This window comes from Silene latifolia, chromosome 10 (assembly GCF_048544455.1).
Source record: "Silene latifolia isolate original U9 population chromosome 10, ASM4854445v1, whole genome shotgun sequence".
In the NCBI taxonomy this organism is placed as follows: domain Eukaryota; kingdom Viridiplantae; phylum Streptophyta; class Magnoliopsida; order Caryophyllales; family Caryophyllaceae; genus Silene; species Silene latifolia.
The window spans coordinates 121,923,412-121,942,464 of record NC_133535.1 but is presented as its reverse complement, the minus strand read 5'-3'; the positions used below and the strand labels follow the sequence as shown (position 1 = coordinate 121,942,464).

Here is a 19,053-nt window from a genome sequence, read left to right as displayed (position 1 = left end):
ATTGCTACCTAAGATACGTTCCACTGAACACATCAAAATGTAACCTCTCACCAGTAACTTTTTAATTATTCGACAAGGTTAAACCAGCAATGCATATTAGCCGCTTCCCCTAGTAGCAATACAATACAATACAATACAATACAATACAATACAACACAAGAGCAAATGATATGAAAAATTAAGCAACAATAGCCAATGATTGATTATACAAACTAGTTCAGCATTGTTGAGCCCTCAGAGCAAAGAAATAACGATATAGTATGTTTGTACAGACACATGCTGTAACTCAAAAACTGCAATCTGGTTGCAATATACACAGTTGAGCAAAGAATTAGTAAGTATGTTTTATTACAGAACTATTATAGTCCATATTAGTACTATAACTACTATTCTAGTACTAATATGGACTATATGAATTCAAATGAAAGCATCTATGGTTTGGTCTGTGGAATTTCATTCAGTGTAGAGAATGGAAGTGACCCTTAATAGGAAGGTCCGGAGCATACACGAAATCAGCCTCGTTCAGGATCACCATATCTCCAAATTCACCCAGCTTGAACCTCAACATTATGAGCTTGTCCGGCTCTCGAATCAGGCAAACTGAACACTTCTCTGCCATGCTTGATGCTCTCTCCAATGATTTCCAGAATGACCATTCCATCTGAATCCTGTATTCCTCCTCTTCTTCCCCTATCATCATTTCAACTGCAATTCAACAACAAACTTTAACTTAGTCGATAGCATTGTTTTATTAATTTCGAAACTTTTAACTTAGTCGATGCATTCTTTTATTTCCATTCATACTTGTGCAAATGATGGAGCAAGATTAGAGTATTTATATATGTATGTACCAATCTGAGCTCCCATAAAACTGAAATCTTCTGGTAACCTTGTCATCATTGTAGGCAAGTCCTTTGATGCTACGACAGTCTCGTACATGTAAGAGATGTTGGTGAAGTTTTGGTAATCGGCATCAGCTTCTTTCAAGTCAATATTCACAGGACGACCCAGAGCAAAATCTGTCATAATTTTCCACAACTTCACAGTTAGCCACACCACCCAATTTCTATGCATAATTGACACACACTTTCGAAATGAGTCGAATAACCCTATCTGAATGACCAACAGCAATGTAAATTTGTTAAGTTCACATCAGTACATGTACTGACTAAGTTGTGCATGTGGTAAGAAACTTCCAAATTTGTGTAGGTGGTCGCAAAATAAACAGCAATGTAAATCATCAGAAAATACACATACTACATATAATTTTATGATGCAAAAAGAACAAAACCTTTACCAATTTACAGGTTATTTTTTACCTCGAACTTCTTCGTCGATGATGATTATGTGATTCATTTGAAACAGAATCAATATTTAATCAAAACAATTAAATCTAAGTCACTGATCAGATCATAAACTAAGATCAAATTCATTATCCAACATAGATTACCAAGAAAGAATCAAGAAAAATTCATCAGAATTCATTAACCAAGAATTGGGGAAATGGAACTAACATTATAATGACCGAAAAAATCACAACTCCATGAAACAGAAGGAAACCTGTTTTCTGACATACACAATTGTCGAAATAATTCCGAAGTCAATATGTATGAAATACGGGCTTAAAGATTCAGATAAAATATTAAAATTCCTAAAACAATATTACCAAATAAACAATTAAAAATCACCAACAAATTAAAGAAATAAGAAAATTTCATCATTGTTCATTCAACAACAATTGCACTACAGTTCAAAAAAAGACAAAGCAATTATCCACCCCTAAAAAAACCCTAATTCATACGCTTGGAATCTTGAAAAAAAAAAAAACTATGTGGAATTCACTATCATATTTCGTCCAAGAAAAATCAAAAAACGCAAAATTGAAAACAACCCAACAAAAACTAATAGAAAATAAAGTAGTGCAGAATGAAATAAATCGGAAATCACAAGAATGATCATAAAACAGAGTATCTTGGTTTCTTTAAAGAAAGAAAAGGAGATTAGTAGACATACCAAGAGCAGAGGTACCCCATTGAAATGAAATTCGATTCGAACCCTGTTCAACAAAAATGGCGACACACTCCGGGTTAAATTCACCAGCAGCTCTAAGAACTTTAGAGAGTCCCTTCAATGGAAGCATCTTCCTCAACGGTTTTGTACATTGAAACTCTATTAAACCAGCGGACGTGAAGCGTAACATCACAAAGACTTCATTAACAGTGTTTATATCGACATTCCAGACCGTCATTTCAAACCCATTTGCACCCACTTGAATCAATGCCTCCATGTCCTTGTTCAATTTCGGGTCGGAAAAGGCCTCAACTGCTGTCTTCAAGGTGTTGGCGGGTTTTAGAATGAAGGCAAAGTCATACGCTTTTCGGTTCTGCTCGGATTCATCCATGGTTGGGGCGGTTTGGGGAGATTCGGAAATGGGTTTATTCGGGGTTGAAGGTTCTGCCATTGTAGGGATTCTTGAAAATGGATAGTTTTACAGAGAAATTATGGAGGGTGAAAAAAAGAATATGCAATTTTTATGGTTGGAGCAATTTGGGTTTGTTATATATTGAAAAGGGTCCAAGGAAATTAGTTAGTTCGTTAAAAGTTGTTACTCAGTTTGTTAGACGGATTGTGAGTTTTTTTAGTGTTCCTTCAAATTTATCTTATTTCGTGCAAATCTATGTTTCTATATAATGGCCACCTCCATCCTTTTCCTTTTTCTTTTTGACGACAATAAACTTGTTTTAAGAAAACCAAAAAATACGAAAACTCTGTTAAAATAGAAATTCTAACTAGTAACTAAGCTAACAGACTAATATAATTGAGTAGATAAGTATTCTATAACTAGTATGGATCCCGCGCATACATGCGCGGTATTCATAGTTATTTTACTTTATAATGTATTATTTAAGATTTAAAATTGACGTATTATTAATTTTTCATATTTTAATATATGAGATAAAAAATTGAAATGAAAAATTAATTAAAAGAATTAAGTAAATTTATGAAATATATATTTTAATGAAATTTTTCATCACAAAAATAATGATTACAATTTATAAATTTTCTCAAATAATTTTAAAGATTTTATTTGTCAAGAAATTAATAATATAAGTTCATAATTTTTTTATACGAATTAAATACTCGTACTTGGTAAAAAAAAATTATGCGAAACTAATAATATCAAAATTTTCAGTTTTTCATATACGAATTTTAGATTTATACCAGTTTTGTTTTATTTTTAAATTAAAAGATTATAATTTAATAAAAAAAATATAATGATTAAAGATTATATCTTAACTAAAAGATAATAATTTAATAAAAATAGAGTTTTGTTTACTTATTTAGCCAACTTTCTTTGAGGGAAAACTATTGAAAATTTTTATTCTCTTATAGTAGTAAATAAAGGGGTATGAAAGTTGAAAAAATATTATCTCCTTTTTAAATGTCATAGAATTATTTATTATATGAAATAAATCAGTATGGCCTAGTCAAAGATAGGATATAATGAAGCCCAAAGCCCAATATAGAGCAACTCACTTAGGCGGGAAAACTTGAGAATCTCTTATTCTTTTAGTTTAAGGGGGATTATGACTAAGAGTTTGGTACGCCATAATTGGGATTGGTGTGTGGGGGGACCGTAACTCATAATAGCCATTTTGAGGGTGTAAAGAACCTGATTGTGGTGTGTTAGTGCAGCTTCTATTGCTAGAAGGAGTGTGGGGGTATGACTACTAAGCTAATCAATTTAGACGATTTGGCAAACGGGTCAATCAGGTCGGGTTTGGGTCGGGCTAGTTCGGGTTGTGTCCGAGTCTCAGATTGATTTCGGGTTAGTTCGGGCCGCATCACAACGGGTCTCACATTTATTTTGGGCTAATTCGGGCCACGTCAGGTCATTTATTTCGAGTCATTTAGGCCAAGTCTAGTTTATGCATCTAAAATTTCGTAACCAAAATATTTATGAACATCACGATTTTGTTTCACAAATTCGTTAACCCTAAAAAAAATGAACGTAAAGCCTTAGCTATATATTAAAGCAAATGATGACTTTAGCGTATTTGGTAACCTAATACATTTGACGCGACGAACTAGGTACATTAGTCTAAATCTATGTTATGATGAGATTTAGCTAAAGATTAGAAAAGAACAGTTGTTACTAAGGATTATAGGGTTCTAACCCAAGGAAACTTGCATTATTTATCGTAGTAGTGATTTAATTATGAGTTTTTTTTGGTAGAGCGGAACTATTCTGCAAAATCATAGACTAAACGATTTTTTTTAGTTTAATTGAGCGCACTGTGTTGTGGGTAGGAATCGAACTCCCAACCTCACAGTTGGAATAAGAGAGCTTTTACTACTTGATCTAACTATTGTTCTTGAAATCGTAGATTAAAGATTGAGAAGCTTTTAACATTGCGAACGGCTGATGTCGTGGCTAAACTAAGTAGTAGGCATGGTTAGGTATCACTACGCATTGCATTAGAGCATGGACGTAGCTTAGGTTAGTGAGAAACTGAGAATGTATTTTTAATATGAGTATTATTACTTATAGATCACTTCTTGTATATCTTTTATTGCTTAGCGACCCGATTCGTAGATGAGCGATTATGAAGCTATTCGTGTCTGTAACACCCGCGAATTTCCCATTTTGACATTTAAAATTTATTAAACCGTTTAATTACTCTATTTTATATTTTTGAATTATCCAATTTAATTAATTTTATTTCAAATACGATTTTTATAAATGTAATATTTTTAAAGCTCATTTATATAAAAATACGTATTCTTCAATTATATTTTTGAGGCATAATTTATAAGGATATATGTATACATATTTTTGGTCGGACACTAATAATAGTGACAGTAATAATAATAATTCCCGTCTTAATTTCCGTCTAGCTATAGACCGTCACATTCCCACTTGTGAGGCTAATGTTTTCTCGACCTATCCCATACCGACAATACACCACTTACATGTTTCACCTAACTAGTCTAATAATTGTCCACTCATACACTCACCCTACACACTACATTTATATAATCATTATTATAATACATTATATACTCCCTCGTATTCACTATATTCTTCCCATTTCCTTTTTGCACAAGGAATAAGAAACCAATTTTGGACCACACAGAACACCCTACCCCACATGTAATTTAATTTGGACCACACAAATCAACCAAAAAAAAGGAAATAGGGAAGAAAACCCGAATAATCCGAATAAGGAAATAGGGAAGAAAATGGTGAATAGAAGGGAGTATATTAATATTATTACTATATTAATATTGTTGTTGTCCTGATGCCCCCACCCCCGCACTTTCTTCTTCTTCTTTCTTTGGACAAAACAAAACCAGCAGCGACAAAAAAAAAAACACAGAGACTGTACTACTCCATTTTCGACTACCTTCAACCGAAGATCTCTCCCTTATTTCTCAACCAAACTCCATTATTTTTGTACCATTAGCTTCCTCGTTCCTTCCTCATTCTTTTAAGGTAAGAAAGTCTTGATTTTGTAGTAGTTTCGAAAGTCGCCGTCTTATGAAAGTATTCGTTTTCTAGCCTCTTTATCTCGTTTTCTTGCCCTTTAATGAAGGTTTCGAAGACCCGTGTGTGGTAAAAGGTTTGCTTGAAGATTTAAAGCGTTTCCGAGGTAACGGTGATAAGTTACTCGACAAAATGTCGAAATTTCGTCCCTTATACTTGGTTTTTCACTCTTTCACCTTAAAGTTGGATTCTTTATGTTTTTCTCACTTGGATGGTTGTCTTTTATATTAACTAAAGTCTGGGAATGAGTTTCGATGATAGCATGATAATGGTCGTATAATGGCATATGGTAGTAGGAGGTGGTAGACTAGCGAGTATGAGGCCGTTTGCTTGCGTTTGGTGCTGCTGAATTTTGGATTCCGGCCTCTGATTTTAATTGCGCTTTGTTCCGTCTAAATTTCACTTTCATTTCCGTCTTGGAATAGGGTCGTTGGGTCTGCTTTGTACCCTGTTTTTCCGCCCAAGAAGGGAGTTTGCAGCCTGTTTGAATGACCTATCGCGGCCTGCACTTTGGCCTGTCCTTGGCGGGTCTGGTGGGACAGTATTGAGGACGGGTGTATGCTACATTTTGGAATTGTTTTTGTGTCGGTCTTAAATGTCAAAATCGCCTTAGGACTCATTTTATTGGGAAAGCTTCGTCTTGTTTCCAGTCGAAAATATCGTGTCAAAGTGTTCGGCGCGGCCTGTTTTGGTGAGTCTGGTAGCCTGCTCTGTGGTTCTGTTTTGGGCAGGGTATGGTGGGGGTTTTGACATGGCTGTCGGGTTACGATAAGGTTATCCACGGTCTGTTTTAAGGCTTCACATGGCTGTCTTGCTTAGGTAGTCGTAGGAGCTAGTCGGGGGTTGTTTTGATGGCTGGTTAGGGAGGTTTTGGTAGCCGGTTGTGGGTTGAATTGTGGTTATGTTTGGGGTGGAAAACGTGGCTGATATGGGCTGTGTAGGTGACTGGTGGTGAGGCCGTGTAGGGATTGATGTGAGTCGTAGGTGCTGCCATAAGACGTCCTTGAGTCGCGTAGGGTGCTGTCCAAATGACGTCTTGAGTTGTGTTATGGATTGTTTTTGGGTGCAATTTGGTATGTTTTAATTGGTTAATTTCCATCTCATATTTTATATAGCGCAATCCGTTAATATCGTCACATATTTATTTTGTGGGCTCACTTGATTCTGTTGTCGGGTTCATTTGATTTATGTATTGAGCTTGTGTATATAAATCTTACGTTAATGGGCCACGTTTAGTACGGGTGCTTTTGGCGCCAAGTTTGGTGCATTCAAGTTGTTTAATTTCCGTCTCATGTTCTATATAACGTGAGTCATTAAATATCGTTCATCTACATATTCTATATGTTGGGCTTGTTTTATATATTTTATTGGGTTTGTTTTACATATTTAATGGGGCTTGTCTTATTGATTTAATTGGGCTTGTCTTGTTTGTTGGGCTCATGAATGAGTCATGTGGGCTTGGTCACAATTTATTCCGTAATAGTAAATCATTCATTATTGCTTGCTATAATTTCCCGGCATGTTAATTTATAAAGTGAAATATTTATTAATATAAGCATGAAATATTTATTATAAATAGTTACTTATGAAGGGTCGTATTCTAGATAATGTCTAGTATTGTTCGGTTGTTTGAGTCTTGGTTCTGTCGGATACTAGGGGTGAGCCAGAGGCCCTCTAGTTGCGGTATGAACGTCGGGAGTGATGTTTCCATCCGTACTTATGGTGATGCAGACCATAAGTATGAATGTGACATTAATCATCCCGTCCCTGAATCTTGGTCCTATCGGATACTAGGGGTGAGCCAGAGGCCCTCTAGTTGCGATATGATTCGTCGGGATTGATGTTCCCATCCGTACTTATAGTGAGATGCAATCCATAAGTATGAATGTGACATTAATAATCCCGTTCTATGTGCTTGTTTGTTGTGCTTGTTTGTTGTACTTGTTTGTTGTATTTTGCCATATTTTAAAGGTAACCGCTGAGCCAGATACTTGTTTGTTGTGCCTCGGACATGTTTTAAAGGTAACCTCTGAGTCGGGCACTTGTTTGTTGTATTTGGCCATGTTTTAAAGGTAACCGCTGAGCCAAATACTTGTTTGTTGTGTCTCGGACATGTTTTAAAGGTAACCTCTGAGTCGGACACTTGTTTGTTGTATTTGGCCATGTTTTAATGGTAAACCATTTGAGCCAGATACTTGTTTGTTGTACCTCGGACATGTTTTAAAGGTAACCTCTGAGTCGGGTACTTGTTTGTAGTATTTGGACATGTTTTAAAGGTAACCGCTGAGCCAGATACTTTATGTGTCGTGTCTCGGACATGTTTTAAAGGTAAACTCTGAGCCGGACACTTGTTTGTAGTATTTGGACATGTTTTAAAGGTAACCGCTGAGCTAGATACTTTATGTGTTGTGCCTCGGACTTGTTTTAAAGGTAACCTCTGAGTCGGGCACTTGTTTGTAGTATTTGGACATGTTCTAAAGGTAACCACTGAGCCAGATACTTTAGAGATCGTGCCTTGGACATGTTTTAAAGGTAACCGCTGAGCCAAGGTACTTAAGGACTTGTGTCTCGGACATGCTTTAAAGGTAGCCTCTGAGCCGGATGCTTTGCTTATTATGTGATGTTAGTAGTCCCATTTCATGTATTGTATGTTGTTTGGTTTTCAAAGTTTGATGTATCATATACCTTATCTATGATTGACTACGCATGTTTTGAATGTTAGTCTCATGTCTGAGTGCTTGCATCAAATAGTTTTATTCACGATGTTCTAATATGTTCTTGTTTATCTGTGTTTCAACATTTTGTGGCTGGGAGAACCTTGAATTACTCCCCACTGACTGTGGCGTTCATGTTTATATGAATGACAGGTTGTGAAGATGCTTACGTGGGGAAGACGTGTGAGCTAGCGATCACTAAACCCTTGGACCTTAGTTTGCTAGTTTAGAAACCCTTTATTTGTTTATTCGTGGGATATCTTTCCCCGCTTTCTAGACTTGGGTTGTAATAACCTAAGTTTGTCTATTGTTGTTTTTGTTTCATTTCATTTTTGGCACCCGCATGTTAATCTTTAACTAGTAATAAAAAGTTTTTAAAATATCATAAATTTCCGCTTTAATTTATTAGTTATGTTTCCGCGTTATCATGGGGTGTCACAGTGTCGGATTTGATTTGCTATTAAGGTAATGATAATCCTTATATCTCCCCGTTTAAGTTGAATTATTGTTAAGTATTAATAGTTTGGTGTTGGTTTGTGTAACATAGTTTTTCTGAGACACTCTTGCATCTTTTATTTCGTATCGCGTATTATATTCATTAGCTCGATTTGAAAAGTCGTGAAATGCATTGTATGATGAGATTATTATGTTGGGGGTTAGACACATATGGACAACCCGTGGACCAGGCCAGTTGATCGCAGACCCTCGCTAATCCACCTTCTAAGAGTGAGTCGTAGAAGAGTTGTGCACATTCGCAACAAACTGTAAGAGATGGTTAGCTAGGCAAGTTAATAATGAAGGAGTTAGTGTGCACATATGTCCGGAATATTGTATAACCGATTAGTTCTATGTGGCTACAATGTTCTGCTAGAGCCGCTTGTATTCTGAGTCCTAAATGAGTTAAGATTCGAGTAGTCTTAGTCGGTCCTACAGGGTCACACACTAGATGAGCTTTGGGCAATATTATAATTAATATAGATTAATTATAAAAGTAATAAGAATAATTGAAGATTATTCTATTAAACTTTCCTAATCCTAGATGGTCTAGAATTCTCCTTGAACTCCCTATATATAGGGATATAAGGGGAGATGTTAAGTAGTTAGTTTTTCTGAAAGACAAAAGGGAGAAAGGAAAAAGAAAACTGCCAAATTTGTACTAGTATACATACTCATATTGTGTGGATACCGGTAGAGGCGCAACACTTGGGGCGTTGTTGTGAGACGGTCTCACAGATTATATTACTATTCAAGTAGATGTGATTTGGGTGTTATTATACTTCTTATTATTAGCATATTATTGGAATTCTTCCGCATCCAAGTAAGTTTGCTAATCACCCTTTTATTTAATCTTAATACTTGACATGCATAAGGTCTTGGGAATTCTGTAAATCAAATAAGTTGAAAATCGTTACAGAACCCTTCAGTGGTAACAGAGCGGACATGTATTGTTAAGTATTAGATTAAAAGGTTGCGCCTTTAGATATAATTGTTGTATCTATGTTTTTGTTCTAGAGTTACAAGATTAGGACTTTTAAATTGAATTAGTTCAATTAATGCAATTGTTGTATGTTGTTAAACATTGAATTTAAGATTGTATCATAATAGATGTTAACTTGTATCATAATATTTGATATTATGATTTATTCCTTTAATTCGATTAAAAGAACCCTAATTTAATTGATTTTAACAAAGCCCTAATTTGTTGTTAGATGCCTATTTTTAGAGTGTCTTAAAATCTCCAATTTGATTGGATCAAATTAGATTAGATATGTAATAAACCCTAATTTGATTAGGTGATTAAATTGTTTAATAAGTTTTTAATTTTGATGGGGAAAAAAAAATACTGTTCACGAAACACTATTCACGCGCAGGTACTGTTCACGGCTACTATTCGTGAAATGTTACTGTTCATCAGTTCAAAGTGTCGGATTTTGATGTTACAATAGTGTTTTTCGAGTGTAAATGGCATTCTAAACAAGACTGCTTTCCAGGGTCAGCGTTTTGAAGCCAAATTCTGACGTCTTGATACACTTTCAGGTTGTTTTTGATTAAAAATTATGATTTTGATTTTTCATAATTTGGTTTTGGGTTTTAATCAATTTTATTGATTGATTGTTATCATTGTTACATTGATTTATGTTTATATCTTTATTTATTGTATATATACCCTGAATGATACGATTATCTACCCATGTTATTATATTTTTGCATAAGATGTTTAAAACAAACAATTATGAATCGTTTTTGGGTTCTTAACTTGACTTGTTCTAATTTACAAATGTTTGTATATTAATTTTTACATATGATGTTTAAATATTAATTGAAGCCTGATGTATTGATTAGAACGACTAGGTTCCCTTATACCCTTTTCTTAAGAGAACTAGTGCCATGTTTAGGACTCGTGTCATGTATGACTCGATATTCCCTCAATTAAAATATTAAGTAATGCCCTTCCAAATTGATGACTGTAAAATACTTATATCGTTGGAAGTATTGTCTGCCAAAGTAGAGTACTTCTTCTATATAAGTTGAACAGGTGGGTAATAATTACCCACACGTGAGATTTGGTTCACTTAACAAGGTCATCAAAACAGTTTTGGACTTTGGGGCAAATAGTCAAGTCACATAAAATGTTACCTGACGACTAGGAGTCGCATTTGGTGCGATTGACATATGATGTCTACCTTGATATGTGTAATTTGGGCGATGAGCCAAAGCTCACTCAAGTTATATATGATTGGGGATTCTAGGATACTATGCACATACGAGGGTTGTGTGTGTAGTAAATCTTAAAATTGTTTAAGAATGTCGTATAAATTGTGTGTCTTAAATTGGTTAAGATAACAACAGTGTATTAATATATCGATTTAGTTTTGCATATGTTGATAGTTGTAATTTGTCATTGTTGTCATGTTTTTCAAGTGGGTTTGAATCATTCAAATTCATAGATTGGTTTCTTTGAGAATTGTTCTCAATTAGGCAAAGTGATGTTTTTATTCAAAAGAAATTTTATCAAACCATACTTAATGTTAATGTATAGTTTAGACTATATACCGAAAGTCATAAAGATGACTATTCGTACCATATGTGTCAATTGTTTAAAATAATGGAATTGTTCCCGTTTAGTGAGAAAAATATGTGGAATGATCCACTTAGTCCACATGTCATTCTTATGACATAATTATATTGATAATTTGGATTAATTGGATATCCTTCTCATCAAAGGTTGATGATTTAAATTATTTCAGTTCTACCTTAAGTTATATTCAATTCATTGTGAATGATACATGTAACTTAAGCAAATTTCTCACTTAGCGACAATTGAGTTTTATATCAAGAAGAATCAAAAACTAATGTTCTTTGAGTTCATCAGTAAAGAGACGTTGAGATATAAGTTTAGACACTGGTAATGGTGTGGAATGGACACTCGTTGTCAAGTCCATCTTGAAGATCAATGTCTAAACATGTATGGAAATCATTTAGTGATTAACGTCATTATTGTAATGACAGATAACATTGGAAAAATAGCTTTTAGAAATGTCTTGAAGATCTGCGAAAATTATTGAAGTATGACTTCTAAATGAAGTATGCATGTTATAGAGGTAAAAGTTACTACGAATATTCTACTATAAGGTATAAGATATCAAAGATGGTATTTACACTATGAATGTAATGTCATGTGGAGTAGGATAATGATAAAGAATGAAATAGATCTACGTATATAATGAAGAAATGCATTTTGCGTAAAAGTTATTCATTTGAATGTTGTATTGTTCGAAACTAGATTTATTTGAATAATAGTTATTCTTACATTTGTCGTTAGAAAAATGTTAATTCTTTCATGTTTTGACATAAATTGAATTAATATTTTATAAAAGAACAACTGTTATTCTCTTTCTTGTTAAGACAATTTTAGTTTTGTTCAATCTCATCTATGACATGAAAAAAAAAGGTTCAAGTCTTATGACTCGAGTTTCACGCACTTACAACATTGTCTTATGAGCCAAGAAACAAGAAACATTCAATGAAGTTCCATGATGATGGAACTCTAGGCCTTGTTGATTTGGATCAACTACGGCAAGTGGATTTTGTTTAAATGGTGGAAAAACTGTAACGTACCTCTAACTTGTTAAGAGGGCAACCGACTAGTTTGGTCACGCATATTCAGATATGTGTGGATTAATTAAGTGATGTTGTTAAGGAATGAGATTCTAATACTTCATCATAATTACTTTTTTCAGTAATTATGCATATGTTCATACGATGAACATTAGTCTGACTTTTTAAAAGGTTTACTTGAAATAGACTTGGACTGAAGTAAAGGTCAACTTAGGAAGACAATCATCATCGCTCGATTTGATCGAGATGGGGAAACTTGAACCAAATATTTATAATCATCATAATAGTAATGAAATTGTTTCACTACTAGTCTTAAGAAGACAATCTTAGTTTCATAGTAAGAGTATTAGAAAAAAAAATGTTTTTCTTATAGGACATAACTAACTAAAATTGGTTTGTGGTATTTTGGGAATGTCACAAAGATATAACTGGGTGGGTTCGTCCCAAATGGGAAATATCATACTAATTTTATTTTGATGGTAGTCTTTTTCTAAATGATTGTGAAATGTTATGTCTTATAAGATAAGAAGAGCCCTATTTTGATATGGTTCTATCTATGATGAGTCATGTAGATCTCGCTATTTTATACGCTCGAAATTATCTAGGTATACAATTTAAAATTGTTTCCATCTAAGTCAATGAATATACATTACATATAAGATATGTAAGGGAATTGTTCCTATATAATATTTTCTTAATATTTAAGGTCTTTAAAACTTTTTAAAAAAAAATATGAAATTTAGACTCAAATTTGAAATGTTTTTGTGGGATTATCCTCAGGTAGGATATCAATTCTACGTCCCATTCAAGTACAAAGAGTTTGTTACTTGAAATGATTCTCAATGGGAATGTTGTATCTAAAGAAAAAGTGGGAGTGGAATATTCTTGAAAAGATCAAGATTCATAGAAATTCTCATCAAATGTTGATGGAGATGGCTAAGATCCATGAAAAGTCATGAATATACCACCTATGAATAAGCCCACATAAGTTTGACTTTTAAGGAAACAATAATGAACTCCAACTCAAAAAGGGTGTAAAGTGGCTAGAGGCCATGAATACAAAATGGTTTTACGTATCATTACAAAGTTTTGGACTTAGGTTGATACCCCGATGGTGCTGTAACCATATAGAGTTTGGATTCTCCTAGCACATGTCAACATACATGAAATGAGACTTGACAGGTATACGTGAATAATGTAGTTTTCTTTAATGGAAATACGCAATAAGTTGTGTCAGACACACCGTGAGATTCACGTTATCAGAGTGTGCTAGGCAAGTGAGAAAGTTTTTGAAACGAGTATCCAGACGTTGGAATTTTCGATCTCAATAAAATGATTCAGAAGTGTTTTGAATTATTTGAGATAAGGATAATTTTATATGTACACAAAATTATGGGAGTATAACTCGCTTTTATGGTCTGGTATGTTTTTTTTGGTAAAAAGGTAAGCTTATATTAATAAGATAACCAAGATACAAACATTTGAGCTCATCTAGCTAACAAAGCCAGCATAATTCGACAGTTTTACAAAACCAAAGACACAAAATCAGTAGACATGATCATTACGCTACAAAGCAAGCTTTCCTATCTCTGTCAATCCTGGCTACAAGAAACTCAGGACGCATAAGGATGCCTTCTAGTCTACAATGATTCCTACTCCACCAGATTGTATAGATAAGAGCCAATAGAGCAGCAGCAATCTGATTCTTCAAACTCTGGGAATGAAATTTCTGTCTGGTCCACCAATCAGACCAGCCCTGCCCAGGTAGATGGCAACCCAAGCTATGAGACAGAATCTGAAGGCATTTCTGGCTATAATTACGGTCGAAGAAGAGGTGAGAGTGTGTCTCAGGTGCTGTAGCACACAATACACAGTTATCATCAATAATAACCCCCATTCTCTTCAACCTATCCCTAGTACGCAATCTACCATGCATCACAAGCTATCCATTAAAACACTATCTAGAAAGAGCTCCTGTATCCCAAACAAACTTTGCCCAAGGCACTTTCACACAAGGAGAGCCAAGCCAATCATAGCCACTACGAATAATGTAATCCTATTGATGTTGAAGCCACTAGTCTCCTACATAACCAGCCATAATAAGATCTCTGATCCTACAAAGCTTTCTCCATGCCCAGCTGCCATTCTATTTAGGTTGATAACTGTGCCAATCCCCATCTTTGATATAAATAGAGTGCACCTATCTCACCCAAAGTTGGTCTTTCTTTTGAGCTATCCACCAAATATATTTCCCAAGAGCAGCTTTCTTCCATCTTATTATGTCTATAACACCCAAGCAACCATATTCCTTCCCCTAACAGATCTGTTCCGATGCTACCAAAGTGTTACCCTGGCCATTATCAACCCCTGTCCATAAGCAATTCCTACAAATCTGGGCAATTTTCTTGAGAATGAAAGTAGGGAGAATAAAAATTATGGCCCAGTAATTGTGCAAAGTAGACAGAACTACTTTAATCAACACTAACCTCCCAGCATAAATCATTTTTCTGCTGCCAAGAGTTCGATTTCTGCTAACCACCTTTTCAACCAGACTTCCACATTCCAAGACAGACAATTTTCTAGAAGCAATAGGGATACCAAGATACTTGAAAGGAAGAGACCCATCAGACATGCCAGTACACTTGATAATTTCATCCATAATACTTTTATCCACCCCATTACTGTAAATGCTAGACTTACCCTTCTTCATATGTAAACCAGAAGCCTTAGAAAAAGACTGAAAAGCCCTAAGCATCCCAGTAATGGAAGTTCTATCCCCTCTACAGAACAAGAGGAGATCATCAGCAAAAGCTAGGTGGTTAAGTTTGATTCTGCTACAAAGAGGGTGATATCTAAAATTAACATAATCTTTTATCTTGCCAAGAATTCTGCTCAAATACTCCATGCAAATGACAAAAATAAGAGGAGATAAAGGATCTCCTTGTCTCAATCCTGTTTTCCCTTTAAAATATCCAAAAGATTCACCATTAAGGGATAAAGAATATGAAGGAGAAGTCACACACTCAAGGATCAAATTGGTGAAATAGGGAGGAAAATTCAAAGCATTCAACATGTTTTCCACAAAACTCCATTCAATGGAGTCATAAGTTTTCTGTAAATCAATCTTCATAATGACCCTTGGAGACACAGCCTTTCTGTTGTACATTTTCACTAAGTCTTGACAAATTAGGATATTCTCAACAATATCCCTACCCTTTATAAATGCACTCTGAGAGGGGCTAATGATATCAGGTAAGATACTACTCAATCTACTACATAAAATCTTACTGATGCACTTATAAATGGTGTTACAATAAGCAATTGGTCGAAACCGAGTCACATCTTGAGGTAAGTCTACCTTAGGGATCAGAGTGAGAAAGGTATTGTTTACCTGTTTAATTAATTTACCTGACACAAAGAAATCTTTCACAGTGTTAATGACATTCACCCAGTGATATCCCAAGTATCTTTATAAAAGTGACTGCTAAACCCATCAGGGCCATGAGCTTTATTGCCACAAATGTCAAACATAGGCCTTTTAACCTCATCAGAAGAAACCTCAGCAAGTAAAATGTCATGATGAGCCTCATTCAATAAAATGCCAGCAGTAATAATAGGGGCACAAACTGGATCAACTGCTTTACTACTCCCTAACAAATCTGCATAAAAGGAGATGAAAGCTTGCTGAATGTCTGTACTAGTAGTACAAAGCTTCCCAGAAGTATCCTGGATTTGAATAAATTTTTTTGTCGCTCTTCTATTCTTGAGGTGAGTATGAAAGTATTGAGTATTATCATCACCCATATTAATCCAGTCCACTTTTGCCTTCCGCTCCATAAATAGATGCCAAGCTATTTTCAAATTCAGAAGCTCATCAGAAAGTTCCTTTGCAGTTGCAACTAGAGTAGGTTCCATAGAATTGGAAACAAGGCCTTCCTGAATTTTGAACAAAGCCAATTTAGCCACCTTCACCTTATTCTCAATATCTCCAAGAGGGCCTATATTCAGAAGCTTTAGAACATGTTTCAAGTGTTTCAATTTGCACACATGTTGGAACATCTGAGTCCCTTTAATCTCCTTTTCCCATCCCTCACTTATCACCTGTCTAAAATTTGCATCAAGCCTCCACATATTAAAATACTTAAAAGTAGGTTTCCTTGTGACTGGTTTGCCATGAGGATAAATAACACATGGACAATGATCAAAAGACCCCTCAGGCATGAAATATGCATAAGACTCCGGGAAAACAGTCACCCAATCACCATTAATAAGACACCTATCAAGTCTGCTATACTCTAAAGTCTCCAGATCATGCTTGTTATTCCATGTGAAGAAAGACTCAATTGCCTTGATATCAGTTAATTCACATTAATGTAAGCAATCTAGAAAAGGTTTAATATTAGCAAGGGACACCTCAGCACCCCCTAGGCTCTCATTAGGATAGAGAGTGTTATTAAAATCCCCTCCTACCATCCAAGGCCCCTGAATCATGTGACTGTACCTCTACAATCTTTGCCAAAGATCAACCCTTTCAGCAGATTTATTATACTCATAAACTAAAGTAAAGCTGAAATCAATTTGGCTCCCTCTGATGGTTACCCTAGTATGAATAGTTTGGGAACTAATATCCAGGATATTCACATAAAAAAGAGTAGGACTCTATAGCAACCAGATCCTACCACCAGCAGCTATAGAATTATTTGTGCAAATTGCCCAACCACTATAAATAGAATTCCTAACTTTATTCCAAAGAGTAGACTTAACCTTAGTTTCTACCAACCCAAATAGTGTAATACCCCGTAATTTAGTGGCAAGGCCTGTATTCAGTCATGGTGGAAATAACAAGATTGAGACATTTTGTATTTTATAAATTATATTTATAATTAGTGATTATTTTAGTGAGATGGGATTTAATAATAAATAATAAAGAGTTTGGATGACATGGGTTGGGGCGAGTAAACCGAGTAAGAACAAGACCTTTGGTTCTAATAATAATAATAATAATAATAATAATAATAATAATAATAATAATAATAATAATAATAATAATAATAGTAAGGTAGATAATAATATAATAATAATAAGATATATTATAATAAGACTATTTCCTAACATCTTTCTAAGCTGTCCTACCTAACCCCTATAAATACTACTTTCGCCTCATACAATAGCTTTTATTTTACCATAAATCTGATAAGGTGAGAGAGAGAGAATAGATGGAGGATTCTAGGAAGATAAAGCCAATCTCAGGTCTAAGGTATATCTCAGCATAAGACCGTCTTAATTTACTTAAAACTCTTATTTGTTAACATATACTCCACCGTATGACCATGCTATTGCAACATGACCTAGCCGTGACCTGACCCAACCATGACCCTGCCGTTGACTAGGCCCGAGATGCCGTTGACCACCAGTGAGAGGGGGTTTGACCGGGTTGTTCAGAGTTTTTATAGAATTATGAATGTTGTTGTTAAACCGTGGAGAACAAGGTAGTGCCCGGCTCGTGTACCTGCCCCTATCACCTTGTACCTAGTTGTCGACCACCGTGACCGTAGGGGCGGTGGTTGTGTGGGTGGATTTCGTGGTTGTTACACGTGTTGCTTGCAGAGGGAATTTTGTGGGTTACTTACCCTTTTCGTGAGTCGTGTGGGACCAACTCGGGGTCGGTATGGTTCAGGTGGTGTTGTCGGTGTTTGGGGTGGTGTAAGGGTGGACAAAGGTGGTGTCTTGGAGGGTGGTTGGCAGGAAGTACGCAGGATGGGTGTTGGTTGTTGGGGGTTTTGTAGTAAACCGTGTAATAGCTGAACCTAGGACCACCTTACCTCGGCTTGAACACGACTTTTGGCTAGGGTTCTATTGGTGGCACCACCGTGGGTCAGAGGAGACCACGGTGGAGGCTATTGGGGGTACGTGTGGTGGTTTGATGGGGGGTTTGTGTTAGTTGTCGGGTAAGTGTTCGATGTCGGTATTGCTTGTTGTTGGTGATTGTGGTTAGGACGTCGGTTAAAGCCGTGTGTAATGGCGTAGCTGGTAAGGGTTGTGGGTGTTGTTGACAGCAGTCGAGTGGTGGCTGACCTGGTGGTGGTGAGTCGTGGTGGAGCTGGTGGTAGGTGTTGTATTGTGTTGTTGTCGTGCGATGAGGTTAGGAATGCTACAAGGATTAGTTAATTATGGTGGGTCCAGTCTGCTTGTTACTGTTGGGGTTAAGTGTCGGGTTTTGTGAGTCGGGAATTAGAATTACAATAAATCCATATTAATTGAATAATTAGTTATATAATTGATGTAATTGATTCATAATATTAGAGTAATTAATAATTATAATTATTATATTTGTTAGGTGACGGTTTCGTTGAAGGAATTTTTTAAATCGGATTTAGCTGCGTTAATTGGATTTGCTTAAAAGGTAGGATAATCTACTCAACTATATCTATTTTCCGTGTTTTATGGATGGATGTTATTGGAAGGATGATTGGTTGTGACTGCTTATTTAATTAAGTTAATTGAGTGATTAATATTGTCAGTTGTTGGAATTGTGTATATTTTATACGATTATTTTGTGGAATGGTTTATGAGAATTGGACTGCCCCAGGCTTAGTCTCTAGTGGATAATGTGAGTGGTGATTGGACTGCCCCAGGCTTAGTCTCTGGTGGATAATGTGTGTGAATGATTGG

The 19,053-nt window shown here is 35.4% G+C and overlaps 2 protein-coding genes across 2 annotated transcripts; both read right to left on the bottom strand.

Annotated features, from left to right (window-relative positions):
• Nucleotides 1-202: 202 nt before the first annotated feature.
• On the bottom strand, nt 203-2,452 carry LOC141609153 (uncharacterized). Its single transcript, XM_074428335.1, has 3 exons — nt 2,014-2,452; nt 852-1,019; nt 203-705 (listed from the first exon to the last, which is right to left on the bottom strand). Exons 1-3 carry the CDS (start codon nt 2,399-2,401, stop codon nt 458-460), a joined length of 804 nt encoding a protein of 267 aa, XP_074284436.1. The 5' UTR covers nt 2,402-2,452; the 3' UTR covers nt 203-457.
• Nucleotides 2,453-15,825: 13,373 nt separating this feature from the next.
• LOC141608131 (uncharacterized) lies at nt 15,826-16,512 on the bottom strand. Its single transcript, XM_074427486.1, has one exon. The coding sequence runs from the start codon at nt 16,510-16,512 to the stop codon at nt 15,826-15,828; it is 687 nt and encodes a 228-aa protein (XP_074283587.1).
• Nucleotides 16,513-19,053: the final 2,541 nt, after the last annotated feature.

Excerpts from the sequence above, each read along its gene's own strand:
- LOC141609153 (XM_074428335.1), bottom strand. The coding sequence starts at position 2,401 with ATGGATGAATCCGAGCAGAACCGAAAAGCGTATGACTTTGCCTTCATT. Across the intron at positions 1,020-2,013 it reads ATGGGGTACCTCTGCTCTTG|ATTTTGCTCTGGGTCGTCCT; the intron begins GTATGTCTACTA and ends AAATTATGACAG. Across the intron at positions 706-851 it reads TTTTATGGGAGCTCAGATTG|TTGAAATGATGATAGGGGAA; the intron begins GTACATACATAT and ends GTTGAATTGCAG.
- LOC141608131 (XM_074427486.1), bottom strand. The coding sequence starts at position 16,512 with ATGTGGAGGCTTGATGCAAATTTTAGACAGGTGATAAGTGAGGGATGG.